Consider the following 24,947-nt stretch of genomic DNA (forward strand, 5'->3'; position numbering starts at 1 on the left):
CTGTAGTGCCAAGGGGGGGGAATTCTTTAGATACTCATAAGTAGTTAATGAAACTCTTTCTACACAAAAAAGTACAATTACATGATCAGTTGTATTAATTAACTGGTAATAATTTCCAGAATAGAAAAATCTGTAACAACTCTTTTGATCACGATCACATTAAATCAAAGTACAAGGTCTAGAAGGCTGAATATCTCTAACATTACGCGCAAGCTATTTACAAAATCAAATTCAAGCAGTGTGAGAAAATAATAGGTTTGTTTATATCAGATTTTGGCAGGGATCGGGAAAAATATTCACTAAATGCAGAAACACTGAACTGGGATTTCATTGTACATTATCACATACATGCCAAGACATTACTGATTTTCAGATATGAATCGCCACTTCTTATGATGCTATTTTTTATCTTAAGTAATTTGTATCTCCAATAAAATGCTTTCAAAGCCTCTGTTGAATAATGTCATTTATCTCTGATTACATAGCACTGTATTATTAATAACCCTATAAATAAACACATATTAACAAAAGATTAAGACATCTGATGTGGTAAACTATTGATATTTATCAAAAATATAAAAAATTATGGTGTAGGTAGATAAAGACGAAACCAACAGTCAATAACCCATTTAAGATAAGCAAATATACATTTCACAAGTTCCAGTTAAGTCACTAGTGATTACAGTCAACAAGTCAAGGAGCCACAGACAAACTGTTTCTAAAAATATAAAATATCTTCACCCTTCATAATATCTTCCTAACATTACTTACAACTTGTGACTCCATCTACACTGGTGGGCAAATGTGCAGAAATATCAGTTTATGTGCCATCCGATAAAATCCGGTACTCAAAGCTTAACACCAGAGTGGATAAGTTTATGAGCAATGGGAGTTTGATAAAACTTTTAGGGAATGCATATAACATAATTACCAAGTAATCTCTTGTGAAGATTCTGTCGGATTACAAAATTCGATTAATTTCCAAAACACGTTTAAATAGTTGTTAGCAATGACACACAATAAGCAACAAAATCTGTCTCTCTGTTACTCTCAAACATTAAAAACATATTAACAACATGTACTTTAAACTTGCTAAACATATTTTAGATGACTGATACAGTTGATATTTGTAAATATTAACAAAAATACAAAAATACAAAAAAGACAGCTTGCTACATAGATGGATGAGTCAGTGAGATCCGTAAAGACAATGATGAAGCAGGTGATTGTGGTGATACAGAAGGGGATTGAATTGGTGAAAAAAATCATCAGTACTTTGTTTTGTATTCACGGTCATGGAAGTTAATGGTAAAATTTCACTAGAGGTATTTGATAATCTGTTGGCCATCAGGTCTTTACAATATTCTCCATTTCTAGTTGCTCCCAACCTTCGATTTCTCACACAACAGTACATGTGCCAGAAAGGTTGAGTGGCTGGGCCAAATTTCTCTTTCTCCCCTTGCATTCCTCCATCACCTCTCACATAATACTTTAATTCCCACATCCCTGCCACTCATTGCAGAAAGCACTACTACTTTAATTAGTTAGTTATGTATTTCAGTTTTATTAAGATTGTTATAAATTATTTGATCATATTAAAATTAAATCACATTGTTCAAATTGCAGATAATGATGAATATCTGTACTCAAAATCTGTAGTAAGAATTCTCAAGAGATTTTGTTAACGCCAATCAGAGGGAGAGAATCTATTTACACCAAACTACATTTTCTATGGATTAAACAAAATTCGGGTTTTATTAACATTAATAATCTTTTATTGACCAAATTAAAAAATAACTGTTCTGTTAGCCACATCACTTAATTTACAATACAATTTCCTGTGCTTTTATTAACATAAATGAAATGTAGTGTCACTGCAGGCTACACTTTTTCATTTGACTAAATACTTCCAAACAAGCTAAAACTTAGCCAAACCACTGAATTGAATAGATACAACTCCTCCCATATAGGGTCAAAGTAAACTGTAGCAGTCAACATCCCACATTTGCGTTACACACTGCAAATCATACATGAGATCTGAAGACTAAAGGATAATCAAATGTTTGAACACAATTCAGCAGTCCCTTAGTCTTATAAAATCTTCGACACACATTCTTGTGCTTGTGGATGCCTCCGATCTGAGCTCTTTCATAGTGCTTGCCTCTTGCCCTCTCCTTTACAGCCTAACCAAACTATCCACTGGCAACACTAAATCCACAATCCTGCACACAGACAATTTAGGAAGCCAAAATGCTTGTGTGCATCACTCTGGAAGTCCCAGCATACAACTGTTTGAACTGATAATGTATACATTCAAAGAACACACAAGTTACATGATTAAATAAATTCATACCTGTTGAACCAAGAATCTGTGGTTAAAAATTAGGGATAAAAATATGGTATTTAAAAATTTATGTTCGGGAATAAACTATGAATATACGAGGGGAAGTCAATAATTATCCGCAATGCAGTTGTATCTGTGTTTCTGTTGGCAGCACTGTCGTTTTGCACAACATCGCCATGCGTGGTTTCCTTGTCACTGTTTCTGCGCACATTTGATGTTGCTAGGTCAGTTCCATCATCGCTGCCTTGCTATTAATCATGGCTGCTCTGCTTTCTGTTTGCACCAAAGAAGAGCAACAATCGGTGATCCGGTTTTTGTGGTCGGAAGGTGTATCAGGGGCCGCGATCCATCAAAGACTTTCAGCACAATATGGGAACAGTGTTTTGCCGCAATGGAGTGTCTACGAATGGATTGAAAAATTCAAAAATGGTCGCACAAGTGTTACACATGAGGAAGGAGCCAGACGACCATCCACAGCCACAAATGAGGACAACAGTGAGCGTGCACATGACATGGTTCTGTTAGACAGACGAGCGACTATTGATGAAGTGGCAAATCGTCTGCAAATTAGTTATGGTTCTGCCTATGAAATCATCCACAACAGACCTGGGTTTCATAAAGTCTGTTCAAGATGGGTCCCAAAATAACTCACAGTGTTGCATAAACAAACACGCTTGGACATCTGCCAACAACATTTGGATCACTATGGTAACGAACGTGACGTCTTCTTAGACAGAATCGTCACTGGTGACGAAACATGGATCCATCATTGTGAGCCGGAGAGTAAACGGCAGAGTATAGAATGGAAACATCCACAATTGCCCAGCAAGAAAAAGTTCAAAAGCCAACCATCTGCAGGAAAACTGATGCCTACAGACTTTTGGGACTCACAAGGCCCAGTACTGGAACATTATCAGGAGAGGGGCATAACAATAAACAGTGCTCGTTACAGTGAAATGCTTACTGACAGGCCAAAGCCTGCAATTCAAAGCAAACGCCGAGAAATACTTTCAAAAGGTGTTGTGTTGCTGCACGACAATGCTCGTCCACATACTGCTGCCCACACTGCTGAAACCCTCCGGAAACTCAAATTTGATGTAATGGCTCATCCTCCGTATAGTCCTGAACTCGCCCCTTCTGACTACCACTTGTTTGGTCCACTCAAAGAGGCATTAAGGGGCCATCGATTCACCTCAGACCAAGGAGTGAAGGAAGCGGTGCATGTGTGGCTCGCTGCTCAGCCGAAAACCTTCTTTTCTGAGGGCATCATGAAGCTTGTGCAACGATGGACCAAGTGCGTTGAAAAGCAAGGGGACGATGTTGAAAAATGATGTTAATGTAAGTTTTCTATTTGTATTTAAATAAAATTTATAGCTACATTGCGGATAATTAGTGACTTACCTACGTATATAAAATTTCTGCATTAGAAAATTATCATTTCTAGAACTGAAATAAATCTTTCCAAAGATTTAAATATATAGGATAGTTTATTTACTGTGGGGGGGGGATCTCTGAAACTCAGTGAATATTGCTCCTACAAAAGAATAAATACAACTTTAAATAGGTATATTAACTTAAAACCTTTGAAGGAAAAAATGACTAATATACTAACACAGAAATTTTGTTTCTCATTACTTCTGTACCATGGTGAAAGCCCATTCCTGGCCACTGCACAACTGGTGCCCAGAGTTGGGCTGTCATAAGGAACGGTAGAGCTTGTAGATTTTTTTTTTTTTTTTGCTCACAAAAATGGTGCAAGAAAGTTTGTCAGTGAAATGTTTAATGTCCGTTTTCTTAAATACAATCGGTCCCTGCTTTGTCTTGATGGTTTTTCACCTCTGAACACAAATTCCACAAGTATGCAAATTCACATAAAAACGTCTGCAAATGGGGATGCATTCAATGATTCTGCATCATACAGTCTTGTTAGGTTTCTCTGTTAAATCAATTATGAATCAACAAGAGCAAGTTGGTCTCACAGCACAGTCTGCTTTAAATATCAGGAACCACTGTTCAAGCCATGAAACAAAGGGCTAAATGTAAAGTTACTTAACATCCATGCAGTCTCTGAACATACAGGAAGCTCTGTTCTACAGTTTACCATCCTGCATTAAAGTTCTACTTCATGCCAATTGAAACTGTTGGATCTGATCAGGGTATGTGTAGATTACAGTCTCTGTCTGCCCATTCTGGTCTGTTGTGAGGATGTTGCCTGCCAAAGCCTGAGCATCTGCAAACAAGTTACAAATTCTAAACTCTTTGGCTCTAAGATGATAGCTTTAAGATAAAAATGGGAAATGTAATTACACAAATGACAATCTCAAAAAGTTTTGGTCAGAGATGAGTTTCACCTTACATATTCTGCAAAGACAAATTATAATTTATACTTCACACAGTTTTTCAGCAACTTCTTAATCACACAGCATAGTCAGCTATCTGAAACATGTTCTATGGAAAACAAAGTAATATGTGCACAACATGGCTTCTTTATGGGTTCAAGTTTCATGTGAGATTTACAGTGTAAACACAGTCCAACAAGCATAAAGAGAACCATCATTTAGTTGCAAACGTTTATGTTACATACTGTGTGCAAAATCATTTCACACAAAATGAGAGCTTCTTCCAGCACTTTCATCAGTATGAGTAATCCCATAATTCCTAACTAGCTGAAAACTTTTTCTGCAAATTTCTGTACCAACTGTACTTGTAGTTTTGCTTCCCAGGCTCAGTCTGTAGAAGTATGGTTTACTCACTTTCTGAGACTCTTCCTTGTCTAGAAGAAAGTATGCATCTCAGAATCTAAATACAAAATTTTCTGAACCTTAAGGAGCCACTCTCAGCATGCAAGTATAGAGCACTGCAATAAGCAATCAAAAAACACTCGCCATCCCATGTAAATGTGCTGTGTGTGTGTTGGGTTAACCCTAATTATGGAAATGAAATAGAATGGCTTAGACTTAAACACAAAGTCTGAAGTAATATGTCTCTGTGAAGGAAGGTGCCCATCAAAGAGTGAAAGAGCAAAATACGTGGTGTATCAAAAAGTTCCCAAAATTTGAATTTTGCGCATGAATGGTTGAGTATATCGAAATACTGCTAGGTGTCTCCCCACACACCTTTCTTGAATCAGTGTGGCAAGCAGCGTCAAGTTGAGTGGTTGGGTTTGTTGTTGGTGAACGTATTTCCATTGTTGTGTTTCCATGAGTTTGCAGTTTTGCGATGGCTGACTTGAGAGAGCAGCATGTCTGTGTAAAGTTTTGTTTTAAACTTGGGAAAACTGCCGCAGAAACGCACCAAATGTTGAAGCAAGCTTTTGGTGACAAGAGCTTAAGCCAGACACAAACTTACGACTAGTATAAGCGTTTCAAAAATGGCTGAACATCGACTGATGCCATCAACTGGCACCACAACAGAAAATGTCGCGAAAGTTAGGGATCTGATTCTTCAAGATCATAGACTGACCATCCAAGACCTCTGTAACACCTTGACACTAAGTTATGGTATGATCAGCTGTTTTATGTGATGGAAGACCAGTCACACAGAATGAAGAACTGGATTCCACACTCTTTGAGTGGTTTTTCCAGGAATGATCAGATGCTGTACCAGTTAACAGACCAAGGCTAAAGCGAATGATTTTACAGCACACTTCAAAATCACGAACATTCAGCTGTCTGAGGGAAGGCTTTAACATTTTGAAGTGAGAAAAGATAGTAGTATTACTATGCTCGTAATGTCAAGAGACTGTACTGTGTTGAGAAGTGGCCCATAATACAGTGTGGCATATTTGCCCCATGCAAGAACAGCTGAACCACAGAAACAAACGTTGCTAAGTAATACATGCACACAACAATACAGAGTGTATCACAACTCAACGGCAAAACTTCAGGAATGGACTCCTCATGTAGAGAGAAGAAAAAAGTATATGACAACATGGGTCCGGAAATGCATATAATTACAGAGTAGTAATTGTGTCTGCACGCCACTGAAAAGAATTGGCGACATGAGTGCTTTCTATCGGTGGGTCGGCCTTTCACTGGGAGGACAGCTCTATGATTATCATGACATCACCTGTGATTACTTCGTGATATATTTTCCTTGTAACTGTCTTGAACAAAGTCCAAGTCAAAGTGAAAGTCACATTGCGACTGGTTGTCAGTCAGTCAATCTTGGTGTCGAGCCCAATCTGGGGCTCATGACCAGATATTTATTACTGTTTGACAGTTTAGGTCTTGTTATTGTGAGGTGCCCTCTCTGACAAGAGGATGGGTCTCTCTTTTGTCAGAGATTCTGTTTGTAGTAGTAAGTCATTTGACATAATGTAAATGATATTTACATTTTACACGTTAAACATGATAACAAATGCATTAAATATATACAGGGCCTCTGTCAGTCCAGGCTCAGTACAGCAGATTATGCCCTATTTCTAGTAGCTTCCGCTATAATGGCAGTTTAGTCACTTGAACTGTCATATGCTTGACTGCCACCAAGTTTAAGCTTCTTGTACTTTCTATGTCAGGCTTTGCCTTGTCCAATATTGCGAACATTTTCATTATCATGATTTTGTATGGCTTCCACTTATTGCCTGTAAAATTTTGTTGTACAATAATATAGGTTCGGAATTTGAAAAGCCATGAATTTGAAAGTAAATGTCGAACTGGTGTGCGCGTTGGAAAATTGCCAATGGTGCGGAGAACCTTGTTTTGTAGGCGCTGCAATTTCACTAGACAGGTATCTGCCGTGAATTCTCAGGCGGGACTAGCATAAGTCATTTAAGATCTAATGAGAACTTTGTGGAGGGTCAGTTTAATGTTAGTGCTTAATCTCTCACTTTTGAATAGGGAATACAATCTTATAAATGTTCTGAAGGCCTTTGCTTCGATCATTTTTACGTGCAATCTACATGTAACCCTCCTATCAAAGATTACTCTGAGATATTTTACACAATTTACAAATGGAATATATCTTCCATTCAATGTTAAGATGAGACATAGGTGGATGACAATTGTGAGAGAAGTAGATCCCTCGAGTCCTATCATCATTAATTTTTATATTCCTGGTGTGAGCATTCTGAAATGTTTGCACCACTTTAAAACAATACTCTTGCTCATAGGAGATTCAGCATAAACTGTCTTTAACATCTCTAATGCTTCTCTTGATTATTTCTGCAGTTTAATACAAAATTTCACATTCACTCTCTACTTCACCATAAGCTCCATTTTCACGTCTGGACAAAGTTGAAGACACACAGTGATCTAACGAGCTACTGTTCAACAAATACTGAATGCAGCTCATCCAAACTTTTCACTCGAGCTAGGTCTTGTTGCATCACCTAACATCCCAAGTATCATCACTGCCCACCGAAAGACACACAGTGATCTAACGAGCTACTGTTCAACAAATATTGAATGCAGCTCATACAAACTTTTCACACAAGCTAGGTCTTGTTGCACCACCTATATTTTTCTTTTATTGCTAGTGGGGTGGGAATAAGTACCTTGTACTGAGGCCACTTCTGGCCTATTGTACCAGCCCCAGATAATAGGTGAGGGTGATTGTGGAGCAATTGATGGAATGAAGATTGACAGGGGAACCAAAGTACGCAGAGAAAACCTGCCCCAGTGCCACTTTGTCCACCACAAATCCCACTTGAACAGACCTGGGATCGAACCCGGGCCACCACAGTGGGAAGCCAGTGACTAACCGCATCAGCTATGGCGCGGCCTTTGCACCACCTAACATCCCAAGTATCAGCCTAGCCAGACTTCCCACCGCAAAATGAAAAATGAGTCCAGGAACTTATTCGTGAGACCTTCTATTAATGTTATGTTTCATATGAAATTAAAATACTGAAAACTGTGCTATATATATTTGCAACAGTTTCACTGTACTTACTGAAAGCATCTTCAGTCATTTCCTCATACATCTCACCAGAGCCCAAGGTTTTATCACCTTTGGTTGCCTGGGGGGAAAAAAAAATATTATTACCAACAGCATGTTCATAATGCACACAGTTTTGTGATGATGTATAATAAAGGAAAATAGCCTCTGCAACTAAATTCCATATAATTAAGAAGTGAATAATGAGGCAAATTCCACACATTCTAGACCTTGGCACTAGATGGAGGTGAATATCTCACTCAGTTCACTTTACTCCTTGGGAAAGCACCTATGTAAATATTAGACAGGGACCCTGAGCATTCCAAAATGATGGTGTAGACAGTGACAGTTTCTTAATCTTAAGCAGTTGGTACAACTCCTTGGACAGGGGATCAGACTGCCACAATGCCCTTACCTATGCATGACAATTCAAACACAAAATAAATGCACAAACCCATGCCTTGAGTGGGATTTGAACCCATGATCCCAGTACTCAAGCAAGCAAAGACTGTTCATGCTTCAGACTGCACGGCACTGTGATTGCCGTCTTTATGCATAGTAGTTATATATTATGTAGAACTTCAATCACAGTCTGCTAAGTCATGACCAATTCACTCTGTTTTTACAGATTGATATATCATGTGTATAGTGTGTAATAATTTTCTTCCATTAATGAGGTAAAAGTAAAGGTATCTCTGTAACAGGCCGCTGAGGCCTATTGGGTTGTGAAATGTTGAGGGTCCCACATTTTCTAGACAATCGGCTCATACATGGCGGCAAGGTTGTCAGCCTTACGCGCTGGCCGCCCTTTACCCCCAAGAATATTCCTGATATTCAATTCTGTCTGAGGCTGAGTCAACCCCAGGGCCATAGTGCAGCTGGAAGGATTAGGTAAATTGAAAAAAATCCAATGACCTCATCGTGATTCGATTCCACAACCTTCCGGCTTGTAGCACAGTGCCCATTTATGAGGTAGACATATTAATTCCTTGCAAATCTGGCCAAGCTACTGCTTTGTCTTGTGTCAACATATCACTTCATACACTTCACACACAAATTTTCCATGTGGTTTTAATACAGTCAACTCTCGATTATCCGCGGGTGGAAAAACCGGTTTGCAGCTTAACCGGGGCTACTGAGGCTTTTTTGAGGCTTATATGTTGTTTAATATTCATTCACTTTTGTTTCACATGGCGAGTTGTAACACTATTTTCACACTAGTGTCAACCGAGCTCTGCATTCTTTGGTCCCGTTATGCTAACACAATGTTCTAGGGTAGGGGTGAAAGATTGCAAGGATTTGTGGAAAGATTCAAGGACAGATACATCGCCCCAGTTAGTATCTTTGTATCAATCTTCAAGTGTGTTAGCAAAATGTCAGGGTGTAAAAGGAAGCGTGTTGTGTTAAGTATTCAACAGAAAAGGAAAATGCTGCGAAAAAGTAAACGACAATATTAAATTTTTTTAAGTGTTAATATTCGTAAAAAGTGTTGGATGTTGTTGAAGACTGTGATTGAAATAACTAATTCATACTTCAGTGTAATGTAAAATAAGTATTAAATAGGCCATGAGATGACATAAAAATGAGGCTGAATAAATTTAAATACAGGCAGGCCTATAGTATTATGAAGGTACAGTATTACAGTACTACTTTTAATAAAATTTGTCTTAACCGGGTTTTTGATTAATCGTGATTTCCATCCCCACCATTATCCCGGATAATCCAGAGTTGACTGTATCTCTATTTTAAAAGCTGGTTGAGAAGTAGCATTTACATAATGCTTTTGCTCTTTGGTATTATCCTTTTTGTTCTTATAATCATGTAAGTTTATGTATAACATTGATGGTTGTGTGGAGATGTTGCAACATAAGTCTGTCAAATATGAAGATCAACTGTTTGTAACTCATTCTCTACTAATATTAACATATGGACTTCCACAGAGAATGAATGAATCCTGCAAACAGCTGATGGCTTTCTAATACAAACCTCTCTGTATTTTTGAAGATACAGCTTTAGGGGTTCCACGTAATTATCAAACCCAAGTGTTGTCATTGCAAATAAGATATCTTCTCCATTGATTGTTTTCCTTTTCTCCATATGGCAGCGATCACTAGCTTCACTGGTAATAAAACTAATGAACTCTGAGACACATTCCTGCACACATTCACGAGCATCCTTCGCAATCTTTCCAGGTTCTGGTATTCCTCTCTTCATTATTTTGGCAATGTTGGCAATTGGCAAAAAACGGTCTTGTTCTCGTAGTGGATATCCAGGTTTGTCTCCACCACCTTGATTTGAGTCATCTGTGTTTTCTGCTGTAAGGGCTGCATCTCCATCATCTGGCGGAAAAGTTGAGAGAAATAACAATGGAAACAGAATGGCACTGAAAATGTTTAACAGTGAGCTTCTGTAATTTTATATATTCTGCTAACTCTCATCATTCCAAAACATATTGTGACATGTTGCGCAATGGAGGACAACCTTTCCCTGCCCAGCAGTGACGTGACAGGTGAGTCGTTCTCCCCCTCCACGGTGATGTAACACGCAACGCAGCTGTGATATGGGTAACAGCCAACAGCGGTACCCACTGCATAACAGGCAGGCGCTGCAACTATATAAGTGAACCACACAGCCTACGAAGCGAGTTGAAATGTGGCCGTCGCCGAGCTCAGTTGTTGTTGTTGTGAGTTAAAACATAGCCACCGCCGAAGTTAGTTCTCAAGCTAGCAGCCTACGAGTTGAGTTGAAATATAGCAGCAGTCGCGGTAAGAAGACCCAAATGCGTGGTTACAAGATTTTATGTGACAGTGTGGGATAACTAAGAAGTCAGCAAGTGGAAGACTTATTGTGTGCTTTCAAGACTTTGTGTGTGCTGTAGTACAGTTATATTTGGAGTGTGTAATTCAGAGTGACTTGTATAGCTCCCGCGTTATTAATACGTGAAGACTCTTGAAGATAGTGTGAACAGTTTATTGCGAATAGGGTTATAAAGTGTGAAACCCCACAACAGTGTAATTAGATTATTGCGAATAGGGTTATAAAGTGTGAAACCCCGCAACTGTGTTATTATTAATTGTAGCCAAGACTTGTAGGTTGTTAAATAAACCAATTAACAATCCAAACGGCGTCTTCAGTAACGAAACACGTTACACTGGTGTCAGAAGTTCGATCAGTAACTAAAACACGTTACATTTGGTGTCAGAAGTGGGATTGTGAACTTATACACGCGAAAAGAACATGGAATCACAGCAGATGATTGAACTCCTGCTGAAGGAAATCAGAGCTGATCGAGAAAAAACACATACCATGCTGGCGAAATTAGACGCCAACCAAAAACAAACCGACGTCATGCTGACAAAACTAGACGCCTACCAAGAAAAGGCGTCGGCCGATAGAAAAACTGACAAAGAAGAAATGCTGGCATGAATGGACGCCAGCATGAAATCCTACCAAGAAAAGCCGGAGGCCAAAAGGAAAACCGGCCATAAAGAGTTGCTGGCCATTATGGAGGCCAACCAAGAGGAGAGGAGAGTCGGCCAAGAAAAACTGCGAGAGAAAATCAAAACTGACAAGGAAGAAATGAAGGCGGAAATGCGATCTATGCGGTCAGAGTTGGATGAGACGCTCCAACATGAAACTGAAGCTATCCAAGCAACGACGGCCGCCATGCGAGAAAAGGGTGAATGCCAACCACAATGAGACTATGGCCTGCCAAGAGATGGAGGCACATTCAGAAGAAGAGCCGGCCTCAGTGAACAAGAAACCTGAGGCGGCAGAATTACGAGAGGTACCCGTAGAAGACGCCGAAGTAATGCTGGTTGGAGAACCGAAGAAGAGAAGGCGTAGGGACCGAAATCAGCGAAAAATGAATTCGACACAAGAAAACTGTGGACCCCGGATGAAGAATCCGACACGAGGAAGTCGTGGATCCCGGATGAAGTTGGCTGCCACCTGCAGGAAGACATCCCGTAGCACGACAGTGGCACGACATTGCAGAAATGCCTTCAAGAAGGAAACTCCCCAGGGAACCTTCGGATGCCAGCGGAAAGAAGTGACAGCCACCGGAATAAAGATTACACACTGTGCAGGACACAGGCACGTGGAACGAAACAAGGATGATGTGACGTTCGGGAAGACTGTGGAAAGGCCCAGAACGCAACCGAGGCCTGAGACAGGAACTACAACGCAGAAATGAAGTGGAGGACCTAGGCGACAGAAAGCCGTGATATGTGAAGAAACCAGACCTGAGGAAAACTGCAAGACTGCAGATCGCCAAAGGAGTAGCCGGATTTTCTGTCGGCCTACGACAAGGCAAGGATTGGACCCTGTGGAGGGGACGACCCCCTCCAAAACGGAAAAAGATACTTCAAGCAGAGGAGGTACCGGTAATGTAGAGGTACCGGCCTCTTGATAAGGAGTGCATGCGCGACGAATGAGTGTGATACAGTGGGATCTTCTAGGCAACTTAGCAGGAAACCGCTCAAGGCGAGCAGGTCTTCAGAGGGGAGCGGTTGTAACGGCCGGATAAGAGTTGCTGCGAGGAGTAGCCGAAACAAGAGACGAGAAAGCACAGCCTCCAAAGAAAAGGAACGGGGGTGCAACGTTAGGCTATTCGGGACGAACAGCCTTAAGGAGAGAGCAGTGTGACATGTTGTGCAATGGAGGACAACCCCTCCCTACCTAGCAGTGACGTGGCAGGTGAGCCAGCACTCCATTCCCCCTTCCATGGTGACATAACACGCAACGCAGCTGTGACACGGGTAACAGCCGACAGCGGTTCCGATTGCGTAACAGGAGGACGCTGCGACTATATAAGAGAACTACATTGCCTACGAAGACAGTCGAGTTGAAATGTGGCCATCGCTGAGTTCAGTTGTTGTTGTCAGTTAAAAGTGTATCAGCCGCCAAAGTGAGTTCTCCAGTCAGCAGCCTACAGTTGAGTTGGAGTATAGCAGCCATCGTGGAAAGAAAAACCGGTCGTGTGTGTAATTATGTAATTGGGAGTGTGTGATACAGGGACACTTACATAGCTCCGTACTGTGAATACGTGTAGACTACTGGCAACAGAGTGAATTGATTTGCGAATAGGGTTATAAAGTGTGAAACCCTGCAACAGTGTGAACAGATTATTGCAAATAGGGTTATACAGTGTGAAACCCCGCAACTGTGTTATAAATAATTGTAGCTGATACTTGTAGGTTGTTAAATAAACCAATTCACAATCCTAACGGTGTCTTCAGTAACGATACACATTACACTGGTGTCAGAAGTTGGATCAGTTATGATACACGTCACAATATTGTGCACATTCTGCAACAAAATACACTCCTATATATGTTCAGAATTTCACACAAAAAAAAATAATACTTCCGAAAACAGTGTTTCTGCTTTTTGTTTACCAAAATTTTCCATCCATATAAGTCATACTAAACTACTACAGTACTATGACACTACCACTTTTTGCACAACATAAGCATTTTAATTTAAATTTTATCCAGAATGGTCTAAGACAAGGAGATGCTTTATCACCAGGGCTGAAATTAAACGGGACACATCAGCTATTGGTCTACGCCAATTGTGTGAATTATGTGATAATATAGATACCATAAAGAAAAACACACAAACTTTAATTGATGCAAGTAAGGAAGTTGGTCTAGAAGTAAAGACAGAGAAAACTAAGTATATGTTGCTGTCTCGTCACCAAAATGCAGGGCAAAATCATGACATAACAATAGAAAACAAATGTGGCACAGTTCAGATAATCGGGAACAACTATAACACATCAAAACCTGATTAAGGAGGAAATTAAGAGCAGATTGAACTTGGGTAATGCTTGCTACCATTCAGTCCAGAACCTTTTGTCTTCTCATCTGCTGTCCAAAAACATAAAAATTAGAATATACAAAACTATAATTTTGCCTCTGATTCTGTATGGGTGTGAAACTTGGTCTCTGATATTAAGGGAGGAACACAGACTGAGGGTGTTGAGGAGAATATTTGGACTGAAGGGGGATGAAGTGACAGGATGCTGAAGAAAACTGCATAAAGAGGAGCTTCATAACTTGTACTCTTCTCCAAGTATAATTAGAATAATCAATTCAAAGAGGTTGGGGTGGGCAGGGCATATAGCACGAATGGGGGAGAAACGCTATGCATATAGGATATTGGTGGGAAAGCCAGAAGGAAAGAGCCCACTGGGAAGACCAAGACATAGGTGGGTGGAGAATATTACAATGGATCTTAGAGAGATAAGATGGTATGGTATGGATTGTATTGCTCTCGCTCAGGATTGAGACCAGTGGAGGGCTCTTGTGAACACGGTAATGAACCTTTGGGTTCCATAAAACGCTGGGAAATCCTTGAGTGGCTGCACAATTGGCAGCTTCTCAAGAAGGGCTCAGCTCCATAATGACATGACACATGACTTGTTATTGTAAACTATGATAACAGAGTCATACAAGGGTTGGATCTTTAATACTGGCAACTATTTATTTACAACTGATACAAAATAGATGCATGTTTCAAAGTTTTACTGTCCTTCAATGTAGTCACCAGCATTGTGTACAACCCATTGCCAGCGATGTGGAAGTCGTAGGATACCTTTAGCAGAGCCTGTTATGCTGATAGTTAGAATGGAGCGGTCTACTGCCTGAAGAATCTCTGGAACAGTTCTGAAGCGAATGCCACGAAGTGGTTCCTTCATCTTAGGAATCAAGTGGGAGTCACATGGGCTTAAGTCCGGGGAGTATGGTGGATGGTACAGCACTTCCCAGCCCCATCAATCGAACAAATCAGCCACAGCTTGCACTGCATGCGGCCCGAGCACTGTCCTGCAAAATAATGGGTTGGTTCTGCAGAAAGTGTGGCTGCTTCTTTCTCAAATCTGGTCACAGGTTGTGTTCCAAAAATGAATAGTAATACTGTGCACTGATGGTCTGCTGTCGGAGAACGGTATGAGTGAGGATAACACCATCACAGTCGTACATTAGAATCACCATAACTTTCAAACTGCTGGGGTTCTGATGAACTTCTGATTTTCGTGGTGACCCGTAATGATGACATTCGTTCAATTGCCGTTTGATTTGTGGCTCGTACTATTTGGCCCATGTCTCATCCAGCGTAATGATACGGCATAAGAAAGCCTCTCCTTCACGCTCATAGCACTTCAAGTGGTTATGAGCAGTGTTGTATCGTAGCCATTTCTGCATTTCTGTCAAATCATGCGGAACCCATCGTGATGCAATTTTTCTCATGCCCTGGTGTTCCTTCGGAATATGAAGCACAGTCGTATGCACTAATGCTGTCTCTCGGGCCAGCTCACGAATTGTATGGCATCGATTACTCTCAAGTAACACAGAAAGAGCATACACTTATTCTTCACTGACACTAGGACGACCTGGCCGATTCATGTCTGCCACATTTTGGCGTACCTCATCGAAGGCTTTTACCCACCTTGCCACTGTTCTGTATGGCAATGCAAATTCCCCGCAAGCCTTCTTGAAGATCTTGATGACACTGTTGTGCTGTATGGCCTCTGGCACATTCAGTCTTTATCCAACTCCGTTGTTCCTGTTTCGAAAACATCGTGACAACATTACATTAGACCGCCAGCTAACACGAGGCTCTGTTCTTCTCGTCACTAAGCATGCGCGTGATGTGGGAAGGGAGAGTCCATTTGCTCTGAGGTAAGGTAGGTATGTACCTAACGTGTGGTATAAGCAACATTATTTGGTTCCATTGCATGGCGTCTCTACAGCAGTGTTGCCACTAATAAAGTTCCAACCCTCATTCAATATTTAGGCCATGGGCTGGACAACCAAGGAATAAGTGTTCAAATTCTGGAATGGGCAATGATTTTTCCTCTTCTTCCCATTGCCCAGGCTGGCTCTAACATCAATCCAGCCTAGTATCCAATGGGAACTATTTCCCAGGGGATAAAGTGGCTGGGAGGGGAACCTTGCCATTCACATCAATCTAGTGCCATGGCTAAGAATGCATGAAGGTATATCTCCACTTGCCCATATAATTCTACTGTGTGGTGCTTAATTAAGCATGGAGGCAACTTTACCTGTCTACCATATTCGTTACAGTAAACCAGTCAAACACAATAATATTGTGACATAGAGACCTCATTCTAGGCCATGACTGTGAAACAAACAGGGAAACAACATTCCCTGCTACACACAGATTTTAATAAGGAAGAATAGATGGCTGCTGCTAAGGAACGGCTTAGTAAACACATTCCCATGGCAATGGATATGCATGCAACAGTAAAGAACTGTTGGAAATGGTTCATTTGAAGAAAATATCTCTGGTCATGAGTCTCAAGGGGCTTGGCACCAAGACGAATTGACTGGTGCAATACTGCCAGTCATAAAGTAACTCTGGCTTTGACTTTAGCAAGTCAGTTGTTAGTTGAAAGTCTGCCTGTGACTAGGAGGTTGGTGTGAAATGGTCACTAACCTGAAAGTCAGTTGTAACAGGAGCAGCTGGGAGCTACCATTCAGACAGGACTTCAGCACAGAAACAGAGGAACAGGCATTGTTAAAAGCCATTATAGTGAAGACACTGTAGGCTGGAAGACTTAGAATGACCTCTACTGAATTGTTAAGTGTGGATATAGTGATAGTATTATAGTTATCTGTAGTTATGACCTGTAAGTGGTCAGTAAATTTGATATCCAATGCAAAATCCCGTCAAGAGTCACTCACATGTTCGATGATATTAAAGAGTTTCTCACATAATTTTGAACGGGCTGTTCCTAAGAATGAAAAAAAAAAGTCTTCCTGACCTATGATAAACAAGATGCATAGTGGCCTCCGTAGTCTAGGTATGCGAGTTCAAACCCGGTGGAGGTTGTGGAATTTTTAAGGGCGGAAAAATTCAGGGAATAAGTCCTCCGGGAGGAACTTTAAGCCGTGTGTCCCGTGTCGTAGATTTACGGCACGTAAAAGATCCTCATGTCTCTAGGAGACCTCTGAGCAAAATTAGGCAAGTTTCCCGCCCCAGTAGTTGCCAATTCCTCCGGTAGATGGGGCAAGTATCAGGGACCACTACCAGAGAGGGCTGACTTCACTGGTAGAAAGGGGCTGATAGTGAGCACCAGTACTGGAAGGGCATGGCGACTAGTTAGAATAATTAAAAAGGGGGACGCACAATAGATTAATAAATGGTCCCAGTGCATGGGATAACCCACCTCCTCCAAATAATAATAATAACAATAATAATAATAATACAAGATGCACGAGACTGGCAAAGAAGAGAATAGAAATTATTTGCATTCTGTAGATCCTTTATCAGTCACGGCCATGGATGGAGACCAAGTCACAAACACAATGGCTTCCAATACAAATACAAATACAAACACAGAAACATACATATACAGTCACCTCTGATAATACAGTTTTATAAAGTAATATTGTCCCTGATCTTAACTTATTAAGCACTACACCATGAAGATGTACAGGGTAGTGGAGATATAGATCCACATACACTTGACCACGGCACCAGTTGGAGGTGAGGAGTTGGCTTCACGTCCTGGCTGCTTCACCTGGAGGAAGAGCTCCCAGTACACAATGGATAGGAACCAGGGATAATACAGTATTATACCAAAGAAATTATATTAAAAAAGCATCATCATTACTTGTATGTATTTATAACTGACTAATTTTAAGGTAAATCCTTCTATGGAGAAGAATGAGTAAGGTGGAAGATACTCATTCAGTGGTGCCTTAACAGTTTATAATGATTTAACTTCCACTGTAAGAAGAAAATGACTGCATTAGTTAGTTAGTTATTGGAGAGGGTGGGTTTCCCCATGCACTGAGACCTGTATTGGTCCATTGTGCTTCCCTCTATGATTTCTACCAGTCTCTATATCCTACCGGTACTGGTGCTTACCATCAGTCCCACCCAGCCAGTGAGACCGGCTCTACTAGCTGAGAGGTATCTATAATGCTTCCCCCATCTACCAGAAGTATTAGAGACTGCTGTTGGGTGGGAAACGTCCGTTAATTTGGCTCAGTGACCTCCTTTGGAAATATGAGGTTCTTTTACGTGCCATAAAGCTACGACACGGGACCCACGGCTTAAAGTCCCTCCGGGAAGACTTGTTCCCTGAATTTTTCCGCCCTTAAAAATTCGACAACCTCTGCCAGGTATTTGAACCCGTGTACTACGAGTCATGAGGTGGGAACGTTACCTCTAGACTACGGAGGCCGCTAAATGACTGCATTACTTCACTCCATTACGCTGAACTCCTTTCTGCTGATTACTGAGATTAATGTGTGACACATGGAAGTTATATTCATATCTTGTAATTATACTGTATTTGTTCATAACTGTTCCATAATAATGAAAGTAAGAATTCATTAACTAGTGAAAGAATACTAAATTCTTACATAATTCCCTACAGAAGACTTTGTTTTAAGAGCTGCCATTATTTTAATGATTTTCCAGTCATAACATATTCTTTTACTATCTGCTGAAGTTCTCAGAAATTTACTACACATAACATAACGTAATGGAAGCAAGCAAAGTAAACGAAGTTTAAAATTTTATATCTTTAGGAATGATGTGACTGACCTCACAGCAAAGAATAATGAACTTAATTTGGTGACAATACATTCAGTGTGTGAAGGGTAAAGCTGTTCCTGTAACAGGCCATGGAAGCCCATAGGGTTGTGAAACGTCGAGGCTCCCACATTTTCTAGATTTTCAGATGGAGTTTTACAAGTGGCTTTGGCTTTCGAGACTAGGCCAATTCAAATGGTGAGAGTTTTACAACTTTTCAGCAAACATTAAAGTTGGGTGGTGGGATGTTTTTGTCACATTAGGGACTGTGTAAGAGGTGAAGCCATGAGTGGATAAACAGAGAAGGATGCTAACCAATAAGGAGCATCCATTTGATCAGTGAAAGGAAGTGATATATAATGCTTCAGTGACCAAGTGATTACTGAAAAGAGGTGATGCACAATGTTCTGACAAACTGGTGGTCCTGAAATGGAGAGGGAAAAACGTTTTACCCACCCTGAGTTTAGGACACAAGGTGATGGAAGATTTCCTCTTCATCCTTCCTTTTTCTCCACATGTGGGCAGGAAAGAAGTTCAGTGACTGCTTGATGAAGGTTGTTCAGCAGTGAGTTTGGGAGAGAAGAGGTAAGCCAAGTTTTACTCAGTTGGTATCCATCTGAAGGGGCACCTGACAGCGTAGTTGGTTGAGGCAGTATGCTACAAACCAGAAGGTAGCAGGTTCAAGTCCTCATGAGGCAGAGTTTTTCAGTGTACCTAATCCTTCCAGCCACACTATGGCCCTGGTGTTGACTCAGCCTCTTAACAGAAATGAGTATCAGGAATCTTCCTGGGGGTTAAAAGGCAGCTGGCATGTAAGGCTAACAACCTTACTACCATCTGTGAGCTGACTGTCTAAAGAAAATGTGGGAGCCTTGACTTTTAAAAATTGTTACTTTTTATTTTTTAAATGATGTAAAAAAAACAGATATTATTAAACATTTCAAAATTCAAGTATTGTACTTTAATCTATTAAATGTGTCCTTAGATATTACGGCTTCAATAGAAATAAGCTAAAAATTCGAACAGGCTGCTACCATGGAAATTGAAACAACAACCCAGTGCAACTATTTGAAGATGTGCAGTACACAATTGTATCTACTTTTATTATTTATCTGGTTTGATAGTGTGTTATATTTTAATTATAGGTGAAACACATCAAGAGTGATTATTTATTGTTGACAGATTCTAATCCTTTAGGCATCTGGGCAAAAGGATTTCAAGAATGATGTATTTAATGACGTGACTTGTTCAAGTGTTACTGTTGTAGCAATTATGAATGCCAAATAAAATGAATGAATGAAATCTCACAGACCTATGGGCCTTCATGGCCTGTTACAGGGGTAGCTGGTATCCATCTGAACAGTTGAAAGATATGAGGGCGTTTTATCACTTTGATGGCTTCCAACAATGTCTAATACAAGAGCTACCTCAAAAACTTGTTAGTCCTGAAGATGTAAACTGCAGGGTTTACCAGAATGCTGGAAAACTCTCAAATTCCAATGTGGCCTAGTCATGAAAGGCAAACTCACATATTCAATACGTTTTCCAATTTAATTTAACATAAATTTTGTGGGCAAGAAATATGTTTCTACTTTTTCAACCCTACATTGAGATTAATATTAGGTTTTGCTCTTACAACATTTCATGAATTCTTTTTACAAAATTTTCTGTAAGTTTACTGGATTTAAATCATTTGTTCATGCCAGTAAGGATCATTCACATGCTTCTGCAAGTAGTCAATTTCCAAATATGAAGTTATAATACTAGTATCATCAGCACACAGTATGGGTTTAAAGAAGAGCTGTGTTCTGGGTTAAAATGCTGTGTAGTATGGTGAAAGTCAACCAATGCTGCTTGCTTCATGCTGATTTCTTGCTTGGATTATTCTTCAGTCCTGAAGATGTATGGGATGTTGCTCTGAAACGTTGGCTTTCACCTGACTACAGGGCATTACATCCCAGAAAACTGAACTCTTCACAGTCACAGCTGTGAGGACCTAAAATCCAGTACAGTATCCTATGTTTCTCTGAACATTGGCTAAATGATGAACAAATGAGAACATTAAATATTGAATATTATAAATTAGTAAAAAATTTTAGTAGAATTAGTAGAAATGGTGGAGGTTCATGTATATGGGTATGTAAGGATTTACAAGCAAGAGAAGTAAGTTATTTAAGAAGCATGGGTAGTGAAAATGATTTTGAGATGACTGAAGTGGAACTAGTGGATTTTAAGCTAATTTTAGTTTGTATTTATCGATCACCACATAGTGACTTTTATACATTTTTAATAAGTTGGAAATAGTGATTTTTAAAGTGCAAATGAAAGGTATGAAATTAATTCTGTGTGGTGACTGGAATATAAACTTCTTGCAAGATAACGCACAGCTTACTGCATTACTGACTCTTTTAGAAACTTATAACTTGATAAATACAGTTACATCTCCAACACGGGCACGTGGTAGTATAGTGGTTGAGGGGCTATGCTACAAGCTGGAAGGTTACGGGTTCAAGTCCCGATGAGGTCATTGGATTTTTTCAGTTGACCTAATCCTTCCAGCCGCACTAGGCCCTGGGGTTTACTCAGCCTCTAACAGAAATGAGTACCAGGAATTAATTAAATAATTTTCCTGAGGAGTAAAGCGCGGCCAGCGAGTAAGGCTGACAACCTTACCATCTTTGAGCCGATTGTCTAGATAATGTGGGACCCTCAACGTCTCACAACACTACGGGCCTTCACGACCTGGTACAAGGATAGCTTTACTTTTTTACATCTCCAACAAGGGTCACAAAAACTCAATATTATTAATAGATGTTATGATAACTGATAAGCTATACTGTAAAAACTTAACGGAAGTGTTAGATTTGGGGTATTCAGATCATTTTGCACAGATCTTACATATAAAGGTAAATAAGCCTAAAACAAGATGGAAAAAAACTTACAAGAAGACAGTTTTCAGGCAGGAATATAGAAGATTTCAACCTTCTACTTGAGATGGAATCCTGGGAAGATGTTCTTTTATATGATGAAGTAAATACCTCTTACAATACTTTTTTGAACAGATTGTTGTACTGTTTTGAAAGAGCTTTTCTGTTAAAGACAGTTTATAAGAAAAACTGTAATGAGATTAAATGGATTACCCAGGGGATAAAGGTTTCAAGTCGGAAAAAGAGACTTTTAAACACTTTAAAGAAAAATACAAATTTTTCAAACGATGTATTAGCATACATTAATAGATATCAGAAAATCTATAAAAGGGTTATAACAGAAGCTAAAAGACAAGAAAATGATAGGTTCATGTTAAGTTCACATAACAAAACAAAGGCAATTTGGCAAATAATAAATAAGGAAACTGGAAATTCTTGACAGGGCGACTATATAACTAGTTTAAAGAATGGAAGTGAGGAAACTTCAAAGCCACAAAAAATGGCAGACATGTTGAATTCCTTTTTTATTGAAAGTGTTGAAGATCTTTTAGCGAATAATATTAACCATTCTCCAGTACAAACCTCACAAGAGAGGACTGAATATGAAATGAACACAATGCTTTGGCTCCCTATTACCGAAATTGAAATAGAGAGGGTAATAAAAAGTCTAAGAGGTAAACCATCTGCAGGCCTTGATGCAATTCCAGAATATTTAGCCGAGAGATGTTCACATTACATAAAGAAACCTTTAGTATATATTTTCAGTGCTTCTTTAAAATTGGGGGTTTTTCCGGATAAGATGAAAATAGCTAAAGTAAGACCACTGTACAAAAAAGGGAAAAGACAGGAAGTTTGTAATTACAGGCCACTATCAATTTTGACGGTTTTCTCCAAAATACTAGAAAAAGTGGTGTATAACAGGTTGATATCCCTTGTAACAAAATATACTATATTAACAGAAGTGCAAAATAGATTTAGGAAAAACAAATCGACAGAAACAGCTTCCCAGACCTTCACACTGAGAGTATACAGGAGGCGATGGATAGACGGTTACACGTTATAGGAATATTTTTTGACTTGACAAAGGCATATGATGTGATAAACCACAACGTATTACTAGATAAATTAAATTACTATGGGATCAGAGGGGTTACTAATTTATGGTTTAAATCTTACTTATCTCACCAAGTACAATTTGTTGAAATAAATCACATGAATAAAAATATCATCCAAAATACATATATATCACTCCTAAGAGAAACAATACATGGGGTACCAGAGGGGTCAATCCTGGGACCACTACTTATTCTTCTGTATATAAATGATCTCCCACTAACTGTACAAGGTGCGGAAATTGTATTGTTTGCAGACAATATTAATGTACTTGTTATTGATAAAGATAAAGCTGTAGCTCAACAAAAAATAAATAAGATCATGAAACATGGTTTCAGGTAAATAACCTTTTAATAAATATTAAAAAAAAACAGCTGCTATGTCATTCCATCTTAGTAAAAATAGGTTTGCAGTTAGACCGCAAATACTCTATAACAACTTCGAAAATACTTACTCATCGGAACTGAGATTTTTAGGTATAGATATTATAGAAAACCTTAAATGGAATACCCACATCCAGTCATTACATTCAAAACTTAGTAAAACATCCTATATATAATTAAATCACTAACAGGAGTTTTGAGTCCAAATATGTTAATAAGCATTTATTTTGGAAAGTTTCAATCGTTATTGAGATATGGAATAATATTTGGGGGGAAGGTGGTGATAGTGATAGTATAAAGGTATTTAAAATTCAAAAGAGGGTGCTGCAAATAATTAGTGGATTTGGTAAAGAAGAGTCATGCATTTTTAAATATTATGGCATCCTCACGGTCACATCTTTGTATATCTTACAGGTGTTATGTTACAGAAAAAAGCACAAAGCAGATTTGATCCAAAATATAAATATTCATAGTTATAATACAAAATAAACAAGGATTTTCATGTTCAATTCTACAGAACTACATGATTTAAAAAAGTGTGGTAAATATGGGGATAGAATTGTATAGTAAGGTGCAAACAAAATAAAAAACTCGATGGTTTTTCAGCTTTTAAAAAAAGACTTGTAATCATTTTTATTGAAACATTCTTTTTATATGATAAATGAATTTGTTAGTTTTAATAAAAAAGTGGATGGTGCAAGTACTTATGTTTGGATGTCATAGCCATTCATGAGCTATATATAGTAGTTTGTATATTTTTTGGAATGTATTTATATATTGCTTATGATTGTAACAAATGTTGGTAGTATGCTTGTAACTCTGCAGTTTATTTTGTTAACTTGTATTACCGAATGACGTGTCCAAGTGTTACTATGTAGCAAAACGGATGAAATAAAATACAATGCAATACAATGTATGTATTTAGCATGAGAGTTTATGATTGTACGCAAGTGGCTGCTATGCTATACACACACACACATATGAAAGAGCAGCAGGCCAAGAGTCTGAGGAACTTCATGCTTCCTACTGTCGTAGTATTAGTACGTTCTACAATTTAACAATGGTGACTTCATGGCTATTTGCTTCCTGTCATGAAGGCACGATTTAAAATACCGTCCAACCTCTCATGACAGTTCAGTTGTATTGTCAGTACTGCATGCTATAAAATTCTTATACAGTTACCAGCACTCCACACATTTCCTTCCATATTGAACATAACCTTACCATCGAGGTCTTCTCCCTGAACCATATAGCTTTGTGATTCGACGGTAAGAAAGTTATTTCCCAAATCGTCACCGCTCTCACTATTATCCATCTCTATACGATGTTTATAATCCGGGGTGAAATAAATAATTGTGGCTTTCTATGGTACCAACTGCGAAAAGCCTACTGCTTTCTACCACAGCAAATCAGACAGACGAAAAACAAAGATCACTGATTCCCGACTTACTACGGAACGCTATGGAAATATCTGGCGATATCTAGATCATCTAGATGATCTATATCCATTTACACCTCTCGTTCTACACGTTCTACACCCTTCTACCAGGTTAGAGATGCAGATGATTTAATCTGCTGCGCTTAGCAAACGACTGTTGCTGCCATCTATCAACGGAGGACCTCTAATACACCGTTTCAATGAATATTTAATGGATACCGTTTGTGACGATAACGTGCTCGTGACGCTCGAGACTGCTCGTGACTTTTTACGCTTCTTAACTCTCCAAAACA

General features: G+C 39.3%; 1 protein-coding gene across 1 annotated transcript; it reads right to left on the reverse strand.

Moving 5' to 3' along the window:
* Nucleotides 1-241: 241 nt before the first annotated feature.
* On the reverse strand, nucleotides 242-24,814 carry LOC111871560 (nuclear transcription factor Y subunit beta). Its single transcript, XM_023864758.1, has 4 exons — nucleotides 24,441-24,814; nucleotides 10,208-10,560; nucleotides 8,237-8,303; nucleotides 242-4,574 (listed from the first exon to the last, which is right to left on the reverse strand). Exons 1-4 carry the CDS (start codon nucleotides 24,529-24,531, stop codon nucleotides 4,468-4,470), a joined length of 618 nt encoding a protein of 205 aa, XP_023720526.1. The 5' UTR covers nucleotides 24,532-24,814; the 3' UTR covers nucleotides 242-4,467.
* Between the last annotated feature and the right edge of the window lie 133 nt (nucleotides 24,815-24,947).

The sequence above is a fragment of the Cryptotermes secundus genome, unplaced genomic scaffold, assembly GCF_002891405.2.
Source record: "Cryptotermes secundus unplaced genomic scaffold, Csec_1.0 scaffold1345, whole genome shotgun sequence".
Lineage (NCBI taxonomy): Eukaryota > Metazoa > Arthropoda > Insecta > Blattodea > Kalotermitidae > Cryptotermes > Cryptotermes secundus.

What these genes read in the sequence shown, in the direction of transcription:
- LOC111871560 (XM_023864758.1), bottom strand. Translation starts at nt 24,531, where the DNA reads ATGGATAATAGTGAGAGCGGTGACGATTTGGGAAATAACTTTCTTACC. An exon ending in TCAGGGAGAAGACCTCGATG is followed by an intron (nt 10,561 to 24,440) that starts GTAAGGTTATGT and finishes CTTTTCCGCCAG; the next exon opens with ATGATGGAGATGCAGCCCTT. An exon ending in ATCTTCAAAAATACAGAGAG is followed by an intron (nt 8,304 to 10,207) that starts GTTTGTATTAGA and finishes TTTTCCCCCCAG; the next exon opens with GCAACCAAAGGTGATAAAAC.